Here is a 21,837-nt window from a genome sequence, read left to right as displayed (position 1 = left end):
TAGTTAGAATGGGTCGCTATTCACCTCTGGCTTGCAAAGCACAATAGCCGGAAGCTGGGGCCTGGCATTCCACAAGTAGCGTTAACACATCGCCTGGAGGTTTCTGAGGCAACCAATCCAGGCCTTCCAACACAAGGCCAGAGTTCTGGATCACAGGAGACCCAGGAGGACCTGTGGCCACCACACACAATGCACTTCAAAGCACTCACCAACAGGACCAATGTGCTAACGAAAAAAGTGAAGGGGCCTATTTGCTGAGTAACGGTCCAAAAATCAGCCTCTCTGGGTCTTTGCATTAGCTGATTTGGATAGGCTATGGTTGTCTTTTCCATGCTGCTCTAACTTGGCACAACCAAGATCACAATTGAATCCTAATTCTTTGCATAGCTCCTATAATATAAAACCCTGTGCTAAAGGACAGAATACAAATTATGCTAATGTAAAAAATGTTGACAGAGTTATCAGCGGCAAAGCCGGCATGTACACTTTTAGGAAAATAGGTGTTATCTAGAACCTAAAGGGGTTATTCGGCTGTCCCCTTAGGTAGAGGGTTCTCCCTGGAACCCAAAAGTGTTCTCCTATGGGGACATCCAAAGAACCCTTTTGGAAGCCTTTTTTCTAAGAGTATAGGAAAACTTGTCTTAGTCTTTTGCTCAAACTCTTTTCTGCAGACTGAAGATATTACCATCCTCACAGAGCCTTTTGTTCAGGGTGAAACCGAACAGGTTCCTTTTTCACTTTATGAATAATTAAAAAGGGCCAGCAAAGACCCCCTTAGCCCCGTTCTAAATGTATCTCTCAGAGGAAAAGGCTTTGTTGAAAACAAACACATATCCCCCAAAAGCTGGCTGCTGCTGCAGGGTCCTTTGAGTGACCGTGTGCGCATCATATTATTTGATTAATTCCACTGTAGCTGTCCTCTCACCCCTGCAAATCCAACCCTTAAATCACTCTGAGCTGATGGCCCAACTCATCATCATTTCCCTTCGAGTAGAGCTGACTCACTGTCTCATTCGACCAACCAGAGGGCTTTAAATAGGCCCAGAGCATAGCGTGAGGCACTCACTGGTTGTTCATTGGAATGCAAGACCTCTTCCAGTCTGTCTGAAGAGGACGACACCAGGCTAGACATCTCTTCATCTCTTCAGACGGTGAAGAATCTTAAATAACACATTTTTGGGTAGTGAGTGACACACCTAAGACTACTAGAATTGTCTTTTGTGACCCACAAGATAAAATAAATGTTGTTTCTTTACAGCGTTATCCATAAACTGTGTGATCCAGGAAAGACCAGCCATAACCACACATTAGGAAAGCACTCCCCTGGAGGGCAGGGTTGATCAACATTCTATTTTTGTTGAACTGTGTGAGATCCTTACAATACTGGCTGTGGGCCTATATAGCGAGAGCGGCTTTCTGAGGCCCTAGTTGATGATTATACAGGTTTAACCTCTAGCTAAGTGTTTCACACAAAGACCGGGGGTCTGGCATTTCCTGGTGAGCAGCAGTATTACAAGTTAGTTGAGTGAATGTCGGTGGTGAAAAACAATAGGCAGGTTCGCAAACAAAGTCAAACACCCTGGCCCATGCCCTAACGCAAAGCGACAAAGCGTGCAGCCGAATGCAAACATGCTGGAGCATAACTGAGTCAGAGACTTTCAGTCAAAGCACGATACATTCCTCAAGTCAAATTTATGAGGCTCCAACCTACATTTCATAGCGCTCAAGGTCCAACAATAAAGTAGAGCTGCTAGTTGCTTCAGCTCCCCCCTGGCAACGGCTCAGTATCTGGGAGATAACATTCCATTCACCTGACAGAATGGGTTGGGTGCGTCACCATGAGGGTGGATAAACAATATGGCTGGCTGAGGTATGCGAATGCAGCCAAGAGATACTGACATGGCAGGGGCTCATTAGATGCATGTATGCATGCATACTGAAAAAAATTATAAAACGCAACATACAACATTTAGAAAGATTTCACTGAGTTAGTTCATATAAGGAAATTATTATATTGGGAGCAAAGCCCACCCACTGGGTAGCTAGGCCCAGCCAATAAAAATGAGTTTGAGGCAACACATTTTCCACCAATAGGGCTGCCCAGTCTAACGGGAATTCATTATCATGAACAGGAGGCAGCAGGTAGCCTAGTGGTTAGAGCGTTGGACTATTAACTGAAAGATTGCAAGATCGAATCCCCAAGCTGACAAGGTAAAAACAAAATGTTGTTCTGCCTCTGAACAAGGCAGTTAACCCGCTGTTCCTAGGATGCTAGGCTGTCTTCCTAGGCTGTGGATCCTAGGCCATCATTGAAAATAAGAATGTGTTCTTAACTGACTTGCCTAGTAAAATAAAGGTAAACATAAAATAAAAACATAACTCTGCATCAGCTGTTTCTTAGCAAGGCCACAGTAATGTCCTAGTGCTTAACTGCAGTGGAAAGAGATGTGAAAGTCCAATGACAGTTTTGGGCCAGTATGGATGTCAGGTTATTTCAGTCCGAGTCCACTAATTTGAGAATGACTGGCTCATCTCAGATTTAGTATTCTGGGCTGGCTTCATTCTACTGTGCCCCAACAGACCAGTGAACAGTTTAGGAGATGGGCCTAGACAGCCTGTCACTGTAAAGGGTCTATGTTCCTCACTTGACTTAACCCCTCGCCTCCCATTGTTGTCGTTGTTGTAAAGAAATGCATGCATGACTCCAGAAATGGAGAGGTTATACATGAATCCATTCCGGTACTGACACTGGTTTCCACATGCTAGTTACAAGTTTTCAGGGCCTCATGCTGCATTTTGACCCTGTGCACCTTGGCAAGCAGTGAAATGGATTTTAAATAATCCGTCTTTACTTTACCAGCCTCTGTGCTCAACCCTCCTCAGCTGTGCGTTTTAGGAATGTCTGTTAAGGTTTGTTCTTGCCATCTTTTTCTTGCTTCTACCAAGCCAACCTGTGGCAATTCACCAGGGAGGTGGGCAGATTGGTGGCCTTGTGTCTGTCATGTTCTTGGTCTTATAATGAGGACTGCAATAATGACAGCCACCAAGGGAAAACAGGACTGGCTTTTGACACAAAGCCTATTTTCAAATCTTGCAATATAATATTAAAGCCTATCCTTATCCTAAAACAAAGCAGAATAAAACTATAAAAACTCCCATAATCTCAAGCATTCCAGAATTAAGCTTTTAAAGAGATTTTGTGTCAAAGTCTTGGGGGACTCAAGTAACTGGTAAAATTATATTAGTTCCAGTCTATGGTTGACAGTGTGTTTCTGTACAAATTAATTTCCCTCTCATGACGCCCTTCTAAGCACTGCATGCTTTGTACTGTAAATGGGGTCCACCCTATGTTCCGTTAATACCCACTGAACCAAATGTAATCAAAATTGGCACAAATGCGTATTGTCCGAATAATTTGTATTGTAATAAAATTTGGCCTTGTTTGGGGACAAAGATCATTAGAATAATACCCAGTGTGCTTTGCAAGTGTTCATTTTCACATAATATTTGTCATATAGCAGATGCTTTTATCACAACATAGTGCCATCACACTTGACACCAATGGAGTACATTTGGGGTGATAGCTGCTATAAAAATGGTATAGAAAAGTATTTTGAAATTGTGTAACTTAATACAAAGTGCATTGCATTCAGGCCAGTGAAATACAAATTACACAAAATACTCTAAAGTAATTGAAAGACTTAGTTCAAAAACATGTAACATAAATACTGTCCATCTCTGTTCCATCAAGCAACAGTGGATAAACTCACCAAAATACGTGTACATCAAGGGTATGAGAAATCCCCCCCCCCCAATATAATACCATACCTGTCTCTTGGATCAATCCAACTAGTAGCGTGTTTGATGTGGTCGATGAAGTAGACTTTCCCGTCAAAATCCCGGGCTTCTTCCCAACCCTCTGGTAGTGGTAACTCCTTCCTTGGCATGTCAGACGAGTCTCCATGTAATTTTCTCTGCAAGTCCTCTAAATTCTATTGAAGGTAAACAATGTCTTGTGTGAAGCATCTTAAAATCCCAAATCTGAAAACCATCACTTGGTTCCAATTCCCAAATTCTGGATTGTGTGCGTGTTGGACTACGTGATAATCCATAACGTCTCGCAGTGCATGTTCTCAGTACGAGTAGAAATGTTTGCCAAACAGTGGAAATTTCCTTAATGAAACAATCTTTCCAGTACAGATGAGCAAATGATTTCTCTGCAGAATAAAAAGGTTATTTTGTAGCCGTTATCTCAGCTCAGTAACAATGTTACAACCATGGTCACATTGGAATTGAGAGTGGTGAGAGAAATCCTAATGTGCATTTAAAATCGTTGTTCAAGGGTTGTGTTCGTCTATATATAATACATTGTAGAACATAACGAAAACGTAACGTTAATTATAACTTTTCAAACGGGTTGTCCAATGCATGGCAATTGTGTCGGGGCAGTTTGACTCCTTTTGGGATATTCAGATTAACCGAAAAGTGCATTTGAAGTCTGCAAATCCAGCCAAGATTTTTAGTATGTGTAAAAAGGTTACAACAATGCCTCACCATTCAACAATAAGCTTTTCTTAAATATTTTAGAGCTCTTTTCGTTCACTGGCCACCATGTTTAGTTAGCGAGAACGATGCTAACCAGTCAGCTAGCAAGTAACCCTCTCGTGCGCTACCCAAAAATTACCCCGTTCCACAGAATTGAGATGCAGTTATCTTCACATTCACGGTAAATGTTCCTGCAAAATTCCAATAAATCCTCATTGAAGTTGTTTACTTGTAATCGTTTGTTACTTAAAGGGGCAGCAGTCTCTCCTCCAGAGTACTGCTTGCCGCGGTCAGTCGTGAAGGCTCGCGATGCTGTTGAATGACGTCATACAGGTGTTTCTCTGCCCTGTGCCATACATTTTATTCTACCAAATGTTTCCTACAATATGAATGTTTTTTTCTGGTTTTAAATGTGGAATAATGTGTAACGCTTACGTCATAAATGACGGACACACACGAGACAATTAAATACTTTGCTTGGTGATAAATGTTGCTCTGTGTTTGTTAGTTCTACTTCATGAGGCAAACTTCTGAGACAAGTGCACGACGCCCTCCCATGGACAGTTTTTGACACTGTTCACTCTAGGTTACAAATATTTATTTTAACACAACTGGAAATGTCTTATTCATTATAGGCCGTTAAATATTATGAATTCCAGTCCGAAGTAAAACAAAATCTGTGTAGTACATTGCACTTTATGTGAAATATTTTGGCACAATTATATAGCAACATTTTTTTTAAGGGAACCGACATACCCTTTTGCAGTAATTACATTATTAAAACTCAGAGGCTTCATCCACATCACACAAGTAGCAGTTGCCCAGCCCATACACTGCCGTCACGAATCCAACGGATTGAAGGGTACAAGGCGCTGGCGGGGCTCTTTTCAACACAAACAAGGAAGAGATATCACGTGCACTGGTTACAGTGGAAATCATTCGGTCAGTTCATCGTTGGCTCTTGGTTGCTGTGTCCAGGAAGACAACATTATACGACGTTTAAGCAGTGCCACATGGTTCTGCTTCGGCACATATCCATCGCCCTAACCGCCGCGGTGGCTGCCTTCGGGTCCGCGCTGTTTATCGCCTTGAATTATTTCTACAGAAGGCGAATATGGTCTCCCGAAGCGGAATATTACATGATAAAAGAGGTACACTGTTATTCTCTGCCATCTAGGAATGTTCAGTCGGCATAAGTTTATGACTCTGTTGCAATCGGTGGGCCAGACGCACAGTTTTCACGGTTTATCGCCGGATTCTTTATGTGCCAGAGCAGTGAAAGTTCTATAGGCGCCAGTGGCATCGAACGGAAAGAGAGGACTTCACGAGTCATTTCTGTCTGGACGTGGATGTGGTCTTCCAGCCCATACAATACATATGATATGAATGCTGAGTCTTCATCCCAGATCATGTTGATCACAAACTGACAATCTGACTGCATGGTGGTGATGATGATGGGTTGTGATAACGATTGACGCACATAATGGGAATCATTCAGGTTTAGCGTCCAAGAGAGCAACAAGAAAAGTGTCATTTTCATGTTGAAGGAAATTGTTGTTTTAAATATTCAAATCATTCCAAAGTAGTATCACTATCATAATAATAATTGCCTATAGAAACATTTCCTCTGAATATAGCCTATAGGGACATAGGACATTACCTGAAATTGACGAATAAGATTTTCAGGAGCTTCAAATGTATTAATTAAATCAAGGAGACAAGATAAGGCTACAGTTACTGTGTCACTCGCCTATAGAGTGCCACTCACAAACCAATGAGATGGTTTTGAGCTGATTTAACTAACATTTGTAGAAACTACGATTATGTTTCATTACAACATTACATAGTGGTCAAAGAGCTTATGCAGTTATTGTGGGCCAAGTAGACAGCTTATTGGGGATTTGGGGGTCACAGAGGCTGCTAGCTGCTTTGCACACAAAAACGCAAGTGAATGCAGCATTATCTATAGTGCACCGTTAATCCTACAGGGATAGAGGGTGAAAATGCTGTTGTATGTAAACAAAACATATTGCAGTCCGTCACTTTACAGGAGTAACACAATTATCTATACCTGTAACTTGAGAAAAAAGTAAAATGGGATAAGGTAACTTCATGTTGCTGATGTTGAGAACAGGTGTTCTGATGACCTCCTGCTGTGTGTGTTGAGCAGGAGCACGAGGAGCGTGGAAAGCGCCAGGTGCTTGTCCTTGGCCTAGACGGTGCTGGGAAGAGCAGTATCCTGCAGGGGCTGACAGCTGGAGACGGGGGCAAGAGAGGGCACTGCCGCCCCACCAGGGGCTTCAACTTTATGAGCCTCAGTGCCCCTGCCTGTCAGCTGGATTTCCTTGAGAGTAAGCTGTGCAGTTTGCACACCACCAGAATTCTGCATATGCTTGCAGTGCAATTCAACTGGCCTGTAAGACTCCATGCAGAGTGCTTTAAGGTTGTTCTATGACCACATTTTAAGCTATCAGTTTGGCCCTTGAAATACCAGTGGCCTTACCAAAAGCATTATAATCGTGTGCCTTTGCTTAGACTCAGTCATACGTTTGGACAACACACACCATTTACTTTTTCTTCAGTGGAATAATTAATTTAGCCCTTTTGTAGTGTGACAAACAAGGTATACAACACAAGTTCATACATCTACCTTTTTGCCTAGCAACACTCAAGTAACCAGCCTACCTCTGTCTGCTGTATTCTAGTTGGAGGGGGTGAGGATTTGCGTACGTACTGGACCGAGTACCTGAGGAAGACGCATGTCCTGGTGTACGTGGTTGACTCCTCTGACAGAAAACGTCTCCCACAGGCCAAGGCTGAGCTGCATCGCCTTCTCAGACTGGATTCACAACTTCCTGTGGTGGTCCTGGGAAACAAACAGGTGACCTTGACTATTGAGCTGTCTATACTGTCTTTGGGCAGACAACCTAACGAATGGAATCTTATTCCATTGCTATAGAAACACGTTTGTTGTTCCTACTGTGGGCAACGTGTCTTGGACATGGATAAATGTATGTTCTCCAGTGTGTACATGTTAGTAACACTTGTTTATAAAGAATTTGTAATACTTTTATAAATGTGATATTACGCCTGTCATGACCAGTGTTGTAATACATCAATGTTTAGATTGTCAAACTCTTATTTACAATTTAGTTATTTCAACAGAGGCTCATCAAACCCAGAGTGACTCGGCAGTAGAGTTCACTGTCCGTCCTGTGTGTCTTCTTCCCCCCCAGGACAAGCACAACGCCATGAGTGTGTCGGAGCTCCATGAGGCCCTGTCTCTGGGGGCGGTGGCTGACGATAGGAGGCTGTTCCTCCTGGCTGCCCAGCTGGGCTCAGACGGCCTGATTGTCTCCCGCAATCTGCAGGCCTTCCAAGACCTGATCCTACAGCTCGTTTGATTCCCTAGAACAGGATGAGTTGAACTGGGGGTTGACCATGCAGGTGGGATGGGGAGAGGCCCATGGGTGAGCCCATGTGTAAGTACAAGTAGCAATGACTGCGTGTGAATACTTTTGAACTAGAGAAGATCCTTCAGGGCCCTCTGTGAGTCGGGGACTAAATCACTTAAATAGTAACAATATACACAAAGTATACCAAACATTAGGAACACCATCAACATGGCAAACTTGAGCGTGAAAAACCCAATGTTGCAGTTCTTGACACTCAAACCGGTGCGTCTGGTACCTACTACTATACTCCATTCAAAAGGCACTTAAATCTTGTCTTGCCCATTCATCCTCTGAATGGCACACATACACAATCTGTCTCAAGGCTTAAAAATCATTCAACCCGTCTCCTCCCCTTCATCTACACTGAAGTGGATTTAACAGGTGACAGTCTGTCATGGAAAAAGGTTTTCTCAATGGTTTGTATACTCAGTGTAGATCATGCATCTAGCTACAAATCATGAAGCTTGTTACATTTATTGTAGCATACGTGTCAATACAATACAGCTTCAATGCTCCTTATTGTGGCAATGTCATGTCAGCTAGTGTCAATTCAGTCAATAATGAAATGGCATTTTATCCTCTTTAAAGGAGACATTTGATTGAGTGTTACATTTCATTGTAGGTAAGATGCAGTCAAGTCCATGTTAATAGGTGTAAACTGAGTGCAGTTTTTAAGATGACTTGCTCTTTGAGAAATTCATGCTCTACATTGGAATTTTTAAAAATGTGCATGTTTTCACTTATAGGAGGCAGTTTAGTAGCCCGCTTTTATTCAAAACATACCTTTTAATCTTATCTTCAACCTTCTTATCAATGACCAGTAATTCCATGTTTCTACTGCAGTGGCACCACCTGATGTTTTGTTTGACTGTTAAACTGAAATGTGGTTGTTAAAATGTTACCCACGATTTAAAGAAATCAGGCCCTTTAAGGACCCAGTTGGGGGGGAAGGACAATTTTCCTTGCAGCCATCTCTGACCCATCAAATCAATACAAAAACTACTAAGGAGGAAACAACTCTTTAGGTAGGCTTATATAACCTTGTATTGTGGTTAAACAGGAAGCCGTTTTGCTGAGCAGTCCTTATCTGACATGTAGAATTGACTTTGCGGACTTGTTTTTTTCCAACTCGGTGCCAATGTAGGTTAGTTTGAACACAACCTGCTCAGTTTAGCAGATACAGTAACATAATAGTGGCAATAGTATGTACTCCGTGAGGTATTCCAGATGCTTTAATAGTCATCAATTAAGCACTCGGTTGCTTCCCGAAATGAGATTGTAAATAATTGACGAGAACAGATAGGACTAGCATACTGAAATAGGTCAGCTAATGGGTTGGTATTTCCACTACAAGCAAACATCTGAAGGCAGTTTCCTGACCGTCTTGATAAAACACTATTTTAAAAAGGTTCTTAACTGCAATGCTCAGGGTTATTGGTCAGCCTAATGGAATATCATGTCCAACATCTCACCAAATTTATCCAATGTACTAAGTGCTACATTTATTGGAGACATTTCCCATTTGTTGAAAACATTGTGTTTTCCGAGACAGTAAATCTAGTCACTATACAAAATGTTGTACACTGTATAATCTTGTGAATGTGTGATATTTCCAACTTGTCTATTCAAACCTGATGTGCACATAAACATATTTAGATGAGGAAAACACCTCCTTGATAAGGATGGGCATATGACATTATTGCACTATATGAATAATCATGCATTTTTTTCCAGATCTCCAGATTGTCAATTCCCCTCACCCCAAAAAGTTGCTCTTGAATCTCTGGACCAATCAGAATGAAGCAAATGCAGGTACCACAGCAGCTGGCATTGGTCCGTAGTTTTTTGGCAAGCAGTCAGCAACAGTGAAATATAGTGGGGCAAAAAAGTATTTAGTCAGCCACCAATTGTGCAAGTTTTCCCACTTAAAGATTAGGCCTGTAATTTTCATCATAGGTACACTTCAACTATGACAGACAAAATGAGAAAGAAAAAAAATCCAGAAAATCACATTGTAGGATTTTGAATTAATTTATTTGCAAATTATGGTGGAAAATAAGTATTTGGTCACCTACAAACAAGCAAGATTTTTGGCTCTCACAGACCTGTAACTTCTTCTTTAAGAGGCTCCTCCATCCTCCACTCGTTACCTGTATTAATGGCACCGGTTTGAACTTGTTATCAGTATAAAAGACACCTGTCCACAACCTCAAACAGTCACACTCCAAACTCCACTATGGCCAAGACCAAAGAGCTGTCAAAGACGCCAGAAACAAAATTGTAGACCTGTACCAGGCTGGGAAGACTGAATCTGCAATAGGTAAGCAGCTTGGTTTGAAGAAATCAACTGTGGGAGCAATTATTAGGAAATGGAAGACATACAAGGCCCCAGATCGAGGGAGATTCACGCAAGATCTTACCCCGTGGGGTCAAAATGATCACAAGAACAGGGGAACCTAGTGAATGACCTGCAGAGAGCTGGGACCAAAGTAACAAAGCCTACCATCAGTAACACACTACGCCGCCAGGGACTCAAATCCTGCAGTGCTAGACGTGTCCCCCTGCTTAAGCCAGTACATGTCCAGGTCCGTCTGAAGTTTGCTAGAGCGCATTTGGATGATCCAGAAGATTGGGAGAATGTCATATGGTCAGATGAAACCAAAATATAACTTTTTGGTAAAAACTCAACTCGTCGTGTTTGGAGGACAAAGAATGCTGAGTTGCATCCAAAGAACACCATACCTACTGTGAAGCATGGGGGTGGAAACATCATGCTTTGGGGCTGTTTTTCTGCAAAGGGACCAGGACGACTGATCCGTGTAAAGGAAAGAATGAATGGGGCCATGTATCGTGAGATTTTGAGTGAAAACCTCCTTCCATCAGCAAGGGCATTGAAGATGAAACGTGGCTGGGTCTTTCAGCATGACAATGATCCCAAACACACCGCCCGGGCAACGAAGGAGTGGCTTCGTAAGAAGCATTAAGGTCCTGGAGTGGCCTAGCCAGTCTCCAGATCTCAACCCCATAGAAAATCTTTGGAGGGAGTTGAAAGTCCGTGTTGCCCAGCAACAGCCCCAAAACATCACTGCTCTAGAGGAGATCTGCATGGAGGAATGGGCCAAAATACCAGCAACAGTGTGTGAAAACCTTGTGAAGACTTACAGAAAATGTTTGACCTCTCATTGCCAACAAAGGGTATATAACAAAGTATTGATATAAACTTTTGTTATTGAACAAATACTTATTTTCCACCATAATTTGCAAATAAATTCATAAATAATCCTACAATGTGATTTTCTAGATTTTTTTTCTCATTTTGTCTGTCATAGTTGAAGTGTACCTATGATACATTACAGGCCTCATCTTTTTTAAGTATGAGAACTTGCACAATTGGTGGCTGACTAAATACCTTTTTGCCCCACTGTAAGTGATGTTCAACATGATATAATAGATTGTTCAAAAAAAGGTTCTGGTGAGTGTTTTGCATTGATCTGTGTCAGGCCTTGTGGAGCTTCAAGGAGGTGCATACCTGTTATCACTATTTGAAGTGGGGAAAATAGCATAGGCTACCGATGTCATGGCTGACTAGAAGGCAAAATGCGCTATGAAAATAAAATGCTTTTTCATGTCAAATGCAACATGAGAGAAAATGAGCTTAAATTAAACAATTACTTTGTGCATCAACTGTTGGCTACGTTTACAGTGCACAACAAACTATAAGCTACAATATGTTATAAGCCACAATATGTTTGAAGCAGCAGTAGCTCACACTGTCAAACTGCATTCAGAAGTTTAGTTATATTAAATAAACAAAATCAAATGTCATGGTGTAAATGTCACATGGATAATTGCATTTAGACAAAGCTTTTTAATGTAATTATTTTCCCCCTCTTCAAAAATGTACACACAAATAGTATTCTAACTTCCGTTCTGATATTCAATTACCCATGTCCATCCCTACTCCTTGATATCGCTATTGTTTCTTGATAATCTAGAGCATGTTTCATATTTCTGTTGTGTTCAGTTGTAATATTTATGCTGCTTTAAAGATTTAACGAACTCCAATGTCTTATTTTTCATTTTGCAGTGACATTCTAACCTTTTTCACAAACGATGCTATGTTTATATATCTTATGTTATTCAAAAAAGGAAATGCATTGATAACGGCTTAGGGAAATTCCACGTTAAGAGTGATGCCGAGACTAAGGTTTTCCACTTTAAAATGCATGCCAAACCAAAATGACTGCAAAGTTAAACCGTACATACACACAGACTACTTTAAACAATTTCCAGACAAGTGAACAAAAACGTCTATCAAACTTTGCATCTGCACTGTTCAAGTAAATGTGTTTTTATAAAATTCCTAGTGAATTGTTAAAGATATTTAGGGATTTAGGCAGTGAGCCCCGTTATACTTCCCCAGAGTTAAATGACCTAATACCTTTTTGCACTATTGGTTAGAGCCTATAAGTAAGCATTTCACTGTTAAGGTCTACACCTGTTGTATTCGGCACACGTGACAAATAAACTTTGATTTGAGGTAGTTTCACAAGCCAATGCTAACTGGCGTTAGCGCAATGGAAGTCATTGCAATTGCGTTGGTTAGCAACTTCCTTTAAACCACACGCAGAGACACCAATGGTATCCAAGAGTTCATCCGACTCAGGGGAAGTATGACAGGCCTCATTGCCCAAATCCCAAAGTATCTAACAATTCCCACAGTTGTATGGTTTAACTTTTCAATCATTGGTTTACGTTTGGCATGCACTTTTAAAGTGAAAAATCTTAGTCTCACCACTAACTGTGGAATTTGCCAATACAAATATACATGTTCACTTCATTACAAAAGCAGTCTTAAATGTTCTTACTGTATGGAATTTGTGTAACTGTATTTTTGGGATACATATGGGAAGTATGAACAAATATAATAAAGTGTTTGATTTTATGCATGTTGAAAATGTCTGGTCTTTTTCTAAAATGTTTACAGTTTCTAGAATCAAAATTTACCATCCATTCTGATTGAAGGAGAGTTGCTGAGTGCACCATGACTCCCTCTGTCCATCAAAGTAACAAAATACTTGTGAGTCCGCACTCCCAGACTGCCTCCACTGATGAAGAGTAATGATCTCTCGCTACATTGAACATCTTTGACCACCACAGACAGGCCCAGTTATGTGGAAACAGGTTTCCCACATTTGAGAAACTCCACAAAGGTGTTGTATTCCTCTGGATGGCAGCGTTTATACTGGTCCACTTTCCTCCTGATCTGTGAGGGCGTGTCCTGGTAATAGTTCTTCTCATCTCTGGCCATAGCCTACAGAAGCAGAAATTAGGTTGGGATAAAAATTAAAAATGAGGTCTCACAATACCCATAAGAACATACAGTAGTTATTGCTATGACCCAAAGGCAATACACTGCAACTATAGGAATACGAGCCCATCCTTTGTGAAATACTACTGTACAGAGAGAATCAAGTTAGGGGAGGAGAAATTCCTCAGCTGTACTTACCTTGTAGTTCTCGCTGTGTTCCCTGATCATGTACTGCACGTACTCTATCAAGTCTGTGGATAAAGTCTTTGTGTCTTTCTCTGGGAGATTGGCCTCTGCTACAAGTTCTGTTGAAAACAAGTCATCATGCATGAGTCTAAGTGATAAGATCTTCTAATAAAATCTAATAGGGGCACCCGAGTTGCACAACGGTCTAAGGCACTGCATCTCAGTGCTAGAGGCATCACTACAGATCCTGGTTCTATCCCGGGCTGTATCACAACCGGCCGTGATCAGGAGTCCCATAGGGTGGCGCACAATTGGCCCAGCGTCGACCAGGTAAGGCGGTCATTGTAAAATAAGAATTTGTTCTTAACTGACTTGCCTTGTAAAATAAAAGGTTCAATAAAAAAATGATTTATAAATTACAAAGAACAAATGTTGATTTGGGTCCAACAAGAAATTATTAATGGTTCCTTACCATTGAGAACGTATGGCTTCCTTACGAATTTGAGGGTGGGAGCTTCTTCAGTTCTCGCCACAGCAGCAAACTGCAGACATGTCAATTATACATCACAATTCACTCTAAGTGATTAGGCCATGACTTGTGAATGTATAGTATATCACCATGATGGACAGGATAAACTCACCGTCAGTGTCTTAATTGGGAGGGCACGGTTAGGGTCAAATGCCAGACCCATGTCTCGCAAGTTCCTTGCAACAGACTTCTTGTCACTCCAGGCATTTCGGATCTGAGGACTTGAAATAAACAGTTACACAACTATAGCCATTCACTCATGCTAGATCATACATTTCTGATAAGTGGGTGTTGTATGTATTAAGTATGCCATTAGCACTTTGTTAAGCCAAGACTTGTATTGGTCCACACACACACAAGTCAGATCTGTACTATGAGCTGCATGCTAATTTGCATGAAGATACCGACCCTATAGTTACGCTTGTTTACACTGAGCTGCACTGGGGTCGCAATGCAATGGTTACATTAATAAGACACTGTGGAGCACTGGGGTCGCAATGCAATGGTTACATTAATAAGACACTGTGGAGCACTGGGGTCGCAATGCAATGGTTACATTAATAAGACACTGTGGAGCACTGGGGTCGCAATGCAATGGTTACATTAATAAGACACTGTGGAGCACTGGGGTCGCAATGCAATGGTTACATTAATAAGACACTGTGGAGCACTGGGGTCGCAATGCAATGGTTACATTAATAAGACACTGTGGAGCACTGGGGTCGCAATGCAATGGTTACATTAATAAGACACTGTGGAGCCGGTGCGAGATATGGGTTGAAAATGTACCTCAATGCAGAGATGGGGATACGCCACTGAACAAGAGGTCGACCGATTAATCGGAATGGCGATCAATTAGGGCCGATTTGAAGTTTTCATAACAATCGGTAATTGCATTTTTGGACACCAATTGTGTCCGATTACATTGCACTCCACGAGGGGACTGCGTGGCAGGCTGACTACCTGTTACGCGAGTGCAGCAAGAAGCCAAGGTAAGTTGCTAGCTAGCATTGAACTTATCTTATAAAAAACAATCAATTTTAACATAATCACTAGTTAACTACACACGGTTAACAATATTACTAGTTTATCTAGCTTGTCCTGCGTTGCATATAATCGATGCGGTGCCTGTTAATTTCTCATTAAATCACAGCTTATTTCGCCAAACGGGTGATGATTTAACAAGCGCATTCACGAATAAAGCACTGTCGTTGCACCAATGTGTACCTAACCATAAACAGCAATGCCTTTCTTTAAAATCAATACACAAGTATATATTTTTACAGCTGCATATTTAGTTAATATTGCCTGCTAACATGAATTTCTTATAACTAGAGAAATTGAGTCACTTCTCTTGCGTTCCGTGCAAGCAGAGTCACGGTATATGCAACAATTTGGGCCGCCTGGCTCGTTGCGAACTGTGTGAAGTCCATTTCTTCCTAACAAAGACAGTAATCAATTTGCCAGAATTGGACATAATTATGTATTAACATTGAATGTTGTGTAATGTAACATCAATATTTAGACTTAGGAATGCCACCCGTTAGATAAAATACAGGACGGTTCCATATTTCACTGAAAGAATAAACGTTTTGTTTTTCGAAATTATAGTTTCCGGATTTGACCATATTAATGACTTAAGGCTCGCATTTCTGTGTGTTATGTTATAATTAAGTCTATGATTTGATATAGCAGTCTGACTGAGCGGTGGTAGGCAGCAGCAGGGTCGTAAGCATTCATTCAAACAGCACTTTCGTGCATTTGCCAGCAGCTCTTCGCTGTGCTTCATGCATTGAGCTGTTTATGGGTTTCAAGCCTATCAACTCCCGAGATTAGGCTGGTGTAACCGATGTGTAATGGCTAGCTAGTTAGCGGGGTGCGCGTTAATAGCTTTTCAAATCAGTGACGTCACTCGCTCTGAGACCTTGAAGTATTTGTTCCCCTTGCTTTTGTGGAGCGATGGGTAACGATGCTTCGAGGGTGGCTGTTGTCGATGTGTCACTGGTTCGAGACCAGGTAGGGGCGAGGAGAGGGACGGAAGCTATGCTGTTACACTGGCAATACTATAGTGCCTATAAGAACATCCAATAGTCAAAGTTAAATTAAATACAAATGGTATAGAGAGAAATAGTCCTATATTAACTACAACCTAAAACTTATTACCTGGGAATATTGAAGACTCATGTTAAAAGGAACCACCAGCTTTCATATGTTCTCATGTTCTGAGCAAGGAACTTAAACGTTAGCTTTTTTACATGGCACATATTGCACTTTTACTTTCTTCTCCAACACTTTGTTTTTTGCATTATTTAAACCAAATTGAACATGTTTCATTATTTATTTGAGGCTAAATAGATTTTATTGATGTATTATATTAAGTTAAAATAAGTGTTCATTCAGTATTGTCGTATTTGTCATTATTACAAATAAATAAATATAAATCCGCCGATTAATTGGTATTGGCTTTATTTGGTCCTCCAATAATCGCTATCGGCATGGAAAAATCATAATCCGTCGACCTCTACACTGTACTCCAAAATGTACCTTATCCACACTGCTCCAAAGGGGCGGCAGGTAGCCTGGCAGATAGGAGTGCTGGGCCAGTAACCGAAAGGTTGCTGGATCGAATTCCTGAGCTGACAAGGTTAAACAATAAGCCATTCTGCCCCTGATCAAGGTAGTTAACCCACTGTTTCCCAGGTGTAACAGTTGTTAAAGTACTGTGTGAATTTCACAAGGTTCATATATTAATATGGCATGTTGATTTGTTATTATGCATGCCTGCATCCTAGGAGTAGGGGAGTGTGTACTTACGTTTTGCCCTGCGTGCTCAGTGCGTCAAAATTATTTGAGCCCATGAGAGGTAGGCACACTTTTCCCGTCGTCTTCAGAAAAGTTTGATTCTTTTAAGCACAAAGTCATACAGTGTTTTGTTCATGAATAATGTCGTATATTTAGAGGTTACTCATAAGTGGATGGTATTGTTAAGATGCACTTGTAATTTTTACGATGATATCAACATTCTGAATTCAACATGTGGTTAATAGCTAGCTACGGTATTAGCAGGCTATTGTATGCGTGAACGTTGGCTAGCTCCTCGAATGATCCCAGTCCCTTGTATTGTGCATCTGTTGTAGAAAGAGGCGACAAGTCGCAGAACATATGCTCTACAAATGTGTTATTTTCTTTTGGATGCAGGTATGTGGTTTTATCTATGTAAAATATGTTATGTATAATAAGGAGAGGCTGTACTCATTTTTGTATAATTTTTGTTATTTTTATGCACTATGAGAGAAAGAGGTGACAATTCGCAGAACATATGTGCTCTACAAATGTTTTATTTTCTTTTGGATGCAGAGAGTGAATTCTGCTTAATTAAAACTACCTGATCTCCAAAGTCCACGTCTATAGTCTCAATCAACCACACACAACGCAGAGTTACAGCGGTGCAGTACAGCACCGGTTACACAGGCATGGATGTCGATTAAGGCAGCCTCATGAAAGTGACACGTTTAAATGCCAAACATTATATTAAAGGAGTGTCGGTCTGCACATGCGCAGGTCAGCGTTAGACCCATAAGCGTGTTTCTACGCATGAGCTTTGCTAGACAACTTCGCCATGACATCCCATATAAGTGTGATCAGGGATTTCTATCAGAGAAGCAGAAATAGGATATGAATGTAACCATGATTGCGTTTTGACCCCAGTGAAGCCGAATAATTAATGTTACGCATCAAAGCTGTTCAGCCAAACGACGCCCTGGCTGGACCAGAGCAAGTAATGTTAGCTATCAAACTAGTTTGTTATTTCACCAGTTTGACAACCATTGATAATAAACCCGGGAATAGACCAGATAACATTTTCTTGTAAAGTTAGCTAGCTAGGTTGGCTAGCTAGTTCAATCACACAGACAAAACTGCATATATGAGCTAACGTTAGCATCACAGCTTACTAGAACGAGGAGTTAGCATTGCTAACATCGACTGCTATTCATAATCAATATTCGACTTACCACTCAATTCTCGGGGCTTCCCTTTTCTTAAACTGCTTTTTCAGTTTCTTCCTATCTTTACTATAATCAAACGTGTTTCTTTTACTTTTCTTTTTGGCTTTCGGCATGGTTTGAAAATCGAGCTAACTTTTATTTCTGAAAAACGTGCAGTATTTCGGTGGGGACGTGTCACGTGGGTTAAATAAACGCCCGTTTACCTTTGACCTTTATGTAGTATTTTTGAATTATTATTATTATAGTAGTAGCGTAAAATTATCACAGATAACATTACTATCATGAACTAATTAAAATACATTAAATTATGGGGCATATTTTGATAACAGGGAAGGTGTGATAATCACTTATTCTGGTTCTAGTGATGCTGATGCAGCTGCCACTGGTAAAGGGTAATGATGATGATGAGAACGAGGATGATGATGAGTCAAGGAATCCCTGGCTGCAATGATTTGTCTTAAAAAGAAAAACAATCTGAAAGCCTTATAAACCATGATCCCAGAATTGCATGAAAACACAAACTGTACATTTCTGTAGATTGACAATGACAAACATAGCAATAATAACTTTTAGCAACAATTAGGTTGAAATTGGTTGTTTTTGTTATTTTCCATTAGAAGATATTTGTCAACAAATTAGAAAGGAAAATGTACAGGAAGCATGGGAGAAAGAGAGAGATGGCAAGAGGAGAGAGCTCTCCAGCTATGAACATCTGAGAGGATTTAATATGAACATCTGAAAGGATGAACATCTACATCTCACTCTGAGGGGGAAAAGGGCAAATAAGGAGGCTTTAGTGTTCAATATTTTTTCTTCCTTGTTTTGTGTGGGCCATGGTAACCAAGTTGACAGTATCAAGCTGAATGTTGGAACATATCCAGAACGCTGCAGCCCGCCTGGTATTCTACCTTCCCAAGTTCTTCCATGTCAACCTGCTCCTCCGCACACTCCACTGGCTTCCAGTTGAAGCTCACGTCCACTACAAGACCATGGTGCTTGCAGCAAGAGGAACTGCACCTCCCTACCTTCAGTGTATGCTCAAACCCTACACCCCAACCCGAGTACCGTTCTGCCACCTCTGGTTTATTGGCCCGCCTACCACTACGAGAGGGCAGCTCCCGCTCAGCCCAGTCTAAGCTCTTCTCTGCCTGGCACCCCAATGGTGGAACCAGCTCGCCCTGAAGATAGGACAGCAGAGTCTCTGCCCATCTTCCGATTCCAAAAACATTATCTTAAATAATCACTCAAATAATGCTTTTGTCAACTAACACTAGCTGCTTTGAGGAAAAATGTACTTACTATGACTGAGATATGTGGTTGTCCCACCTAGCTATCTTAAGATGAATGCACTAGCTGTAAGATGCTCTGGATAAGAGCGTCTGCTAAATTACTAAAATGTAAATGTTGGAGTGGCAGAGCACACCTCCCGTGCTGAGAAAGAGAGTGCTCACTTTTTTTTGCCAATTGTGTTAATGTATTTTCTCAGGAGTGTTGATTAGTGTCATACTCTGCTAATTGACTTCGGTATATGACTCAGTTTCCATTTCCTTCACCTTAATGGAGGAGGATGTTATTACTCTCAGAGGAGATGTCTTATGTCAAGCATAACAACCCACAAACACTGATAAGTCTTTCCGCCTACACACAGCCATAACATATGTAACAATTAGGTATCCAGAAGAGTGCTTTGTCAGGTGTTAAAGAAAGAGTTTCAATTTATTTTTCCTTTCTATCCATTCAGCATAGACTACAATATCTAGTTTTATAAAGCATGTCTACCCAAGAGCCAATATGAAAAACCAGACCCAATGTTTTTACACATCTAATAATAATAATAATAACACAGTTTATTATAAACAATTTTCAAGACACCCAAAGTCACTTTACATACAACATAATCAGTAAGTAAAAAAATGCAATGAAATCACATTTAAAATAAGAAATTATGTATAAAAAAAACATACACTAAACATAAGGACAGACTAACCAGGGAAACACAAAACATGATAACAGACTAACCAGGGGAGTGAACTAGACAGGGGATAAAAGCTAAAACAACAGTGAAACCGAATAAGCCATCTATGATATTACACATCTATACATGATTTGATTTTACACATCTAGTGTCTCTCTTGTATTCTTTTACACATTTTGCAATCATATTTTAATCTCAGAGAAGTAGTATTTCTTGCCAGAATCTAAGAGACAAGCGCTCAAGGGGAAGCTACAGTGTCCGGTCTGGAGCTTGAGGTCACGAGCGCTGCTGGTCGGCTACTTTGTAGCAACCTAGTGGCGCCATCTGCCCTAGAATGCATTACGATCGCCAAAACGGAATAAATGTGACGGTCGTTTTGGGCTTTAAAATTAGTTTATTATGATTCGATCCCCACAGTGAATAATTTTAACGTTCGTTACAAATAGAGATATTTAATTAAATAGTGATCGATTCTGACTACCCTTTTTGTCGTCATACAGAACCATGTGCCGACACAGACCAATCACGGGCCTGTACGGTACACATCCTGGTCTCAGAGCATTTCGTATTATTCTGTACGTAAACCGGGATACTAATTTAGTATGATATGTCTCGTTTCGTATGGTATGTATTAATTCGTCGACCAAACTGGGCTAGGAAGAGGCTCACCGGTGACTATCTCATACAGGATGAAAATGACTACATCAACCATGATCCTTTGCTAGTTACAGCAAATTTCACCATGATCTTTAGCGATTTTTTTGTTCCATTTCAACCACATTCAACAATAGAGAGCAATAGTAATGACGTATTTTTGTAGGCACTAATTCCGCCATGGTTCGTTTTACAAAGCCTATGGTATGTTATTGATTATACTTTTATACATTCTAATCAATTCCATACAATCATACAGTGACAGGGTGGAATACTGTTAATTATAGTCCTACATTAAATGTATACATCATTTATTTAGTCATTATTCATGCAATTCATAACAATCCACCCTTTGACAAAATATTATACACACAATCACACATCTATTTTTATTAGAAATATCTATTATACCCAAAATCAACCACACAAAAACCAATATATGTATTTACAATGACTGTTCTAGGCCTACATCAGAATCATAACTCTTCTTGTCAGGATTCTCATTATAATCTTCATCAAAAAACAGTCTAAACATCAAAACAAGAAGGAACCTAAACATTAAAAATGGTCTCATCTAACATAGGCTCCTCGTAAGTGAAGGAGCCAGGTCCATCTACTAGGTCTGGGGGCATGTATTCATCATTCCACTGGTCAGTGCTCGGAATCGGTCCGTATCTCTCCATCTGTTGCGTCACCCATTTCTCCAGAGTCCTGGAAATGAGACCTCTCCCACACAGAATCAAACAGCATCTGCACAAAACCAACACAGTCACACAGGTGAAGGTTGCCCACCACACAGTGATCATGACATTGTTCCATTTCCCAAACACACTATCAAACCAATTTGTTAGAGCATTATCTACCCCAGAGTTCTCTCAAACTCGTCGCCGCGGTTTGCTAAACCTATTATCGCGTCTCTAGTATAGTTGATGAAACGCTGTTGGTTATAGTAGATATAATTAATCCAATCTACATTTGTATTGAGAGTTGACCACCAGAAGATTCTTGATTCCAAGCCAGCCCATATCTGATTCCTAGCTTTGAACTCATCAGGCACCCTCCTTGGAACTCCAAAGCTATCAATGTAAACTCTAGGGTCAGATCCTGACGGAGCACTCCTTCTTACTCTTCTACCTGGCACTAAGTCTTTGTGTCGGATAAGGGTGAAGGGCATG

The 21,837-nt window shown here is 40.7% G+C and overlaps 3 protein-coding genes across 5 annotated transcripts in view; 1 reads left to right on the top strand and 2 right to left on the bottom strand.

The window, feature by feature from the left end:
* The window catches only part of LOC139418230 (protein KIBRA-like), a 36,679-nt gene extending 31,851 nt beyond the window's left edge, over window positions 1–4,828 (bottom strand). Inside the window, exons 1-2 of the mRNA XM_071167520.1 lie at window positions 4,555–4,828; window positions 3,829–3,992 (exon numbers count right to left, since the gene is read on the bottom strand). Coding sequence (XP_071023621.1) covers window positions 3,829–3,992; window positions 4,555–4,557 — 167 coding nt within the window. The 5' untranslated portion in view covers window positions 4,558–4,828. The remainder of the gene's footprint in view (window positions 1–3,828; window positions 3,993–4,554) is intronic.
* A 561-nt stretch (window positions 4,829–5,389) lies between these two features.
* Window positions 5,390–12,949, top strand: LOC139418228 (ADP-ribosylation factor-like protein 9). Of its 2 annotated transcripts, XR_011635288.1 has the most exons (5): window positions 5,403–5,696; window positions 6,716–6,896; window positions 7,251–7,426; window positions 7,782–8,027; window positions 9,735–9,956. XR_011635288.1 is itself a non-coding variant. In XM_071167518.1 (4 exons), the coding sequence occupies exons 1-4, from the start codon at window positions 5,559–5,561 to the stop codon at window positions 7,947–7,949; spliced, it is 663 nt and encodes a 220-aa protein (XP_071023619.1). In that variant the 5' UTR covers window positions 5,390–5,558; the 3' UTR covers window positions 7,950–12,949. The 2 variants fall into 2 exon arrangements, 1 of the variants encoding a protein (XP_071023619.1); XM_071167518.1 differs by having other exon boundaries at window positions 5,390–5,696; window positions 7,782–12,949.
* LOC139418229 (nucleolar protein 16-like) lies at window positions 11,854–18,230 on the bottom strand. 2 transcript variants are annotated; one of them, XR_011635289.1, is made up of 6 exons: window positions 18,040–18,214; window positions 14,139–14,247; window positions 13,970–14,039; window positions 13,510–13,616; window positions 12,515–13,314; window positions 11,854–12,482 (listed from the first exon to the last, which is right to left on the bottom strand). XR_011635289.1 is itself a non-coding variant. In XM_071167519.1 (5 exons), the coding sequence occupies exons 1-5, from the start codon at window positions 18,144–18,146 to the stop codon at window positions 13,171–13,173; spliced, it is 537 nt and encodes a 178-aa protein (XP_071023620.1). In that variant the 5' UTR covers window positions 18,147–18,230; the 3' UTR covers window positions 11,854–13,170. The 2 variants fall into 2 exon arrangements, 1 of the variants encoding a protein (XP_071023620.1); XM_071167519.1 differs by having other exon boundaries at window positions 11,854–13,314; window positions 18,040–18,230.
* Window positions 18,231–21,837: the final 3,607 nt, after the last annotated feature.

The sequence above is a fragment of the Oncorhynchus clarkii genome, chromosome 10, assembly GCF_045791955.1.
Source record: "Oncorhynchus clarkii lewisi isolate Uvic-CL-2024 chromosome 10, UVic_Ocla_1.0, whole genome shotgun sequence".
In the NCBI taxonomy this organism is placed as follows: Eukaryota; Metazoa; Chordata; class Actinopteri; order Salmoniformes; family Salmonidae; genus Oncorhynchus; species Oncorhynchus clarkii.
This window is presented reverse-complemented; position numbering and strand designations above follow the sequence as displayed.

What these genes read in the sequence shown, in the direction of transcription:
- LOC139418228 (XM_071167518.1), top strand. Translation starts at nt 5,559, where the DNA reads ATGGTTCTGCTTCGGCACATATCCATCGCCCTAACCGCCGCGGTGGCT. An exon ending in AATATTACATGATAAAAGAG is followed by an intron (nt 5,697 to 6,715) that starts GTACACTGTTAT and finishes TGTGTTGAGCAG; the next exon opens with GAGCACGAGGAGCGTGGAAA. An exon ending in TGGTCCTGGGAAACAAACAG is followed by an intron (nt 7,427 to 7,781) that starts GTGACCTTGACT and finishes CTTCCCCCCCAG; the next exon opens with GACAAGCACAACGCCATGAG.
- LOC139418229 (XM_071167519.1), bottom strand. Translation starts at nt 18,146, where the DNA reads ATGCCGAAAGCCAAAAAGAAAAGTAAAAGAAACACGTTTGATTATAGT. An exon ending in GAAGCCATACGTTCTCAATG is followed by an intron (nt 13,617 to 13,969) that starts GTAAGGAACCAT and finishes TGTTTTCAACAG; the next exon opens with AACTTGTAGCAGAGGCCAAT. An exon ending in AACACAGCGAGAACTACAAG is followed by an intron (nt 13,315 to 13,509) that starts GTAAGTACAGCT and finishes CTGCTTCTGTAG; the next exon opens with GCTATGGCCAGAGATGAGAA.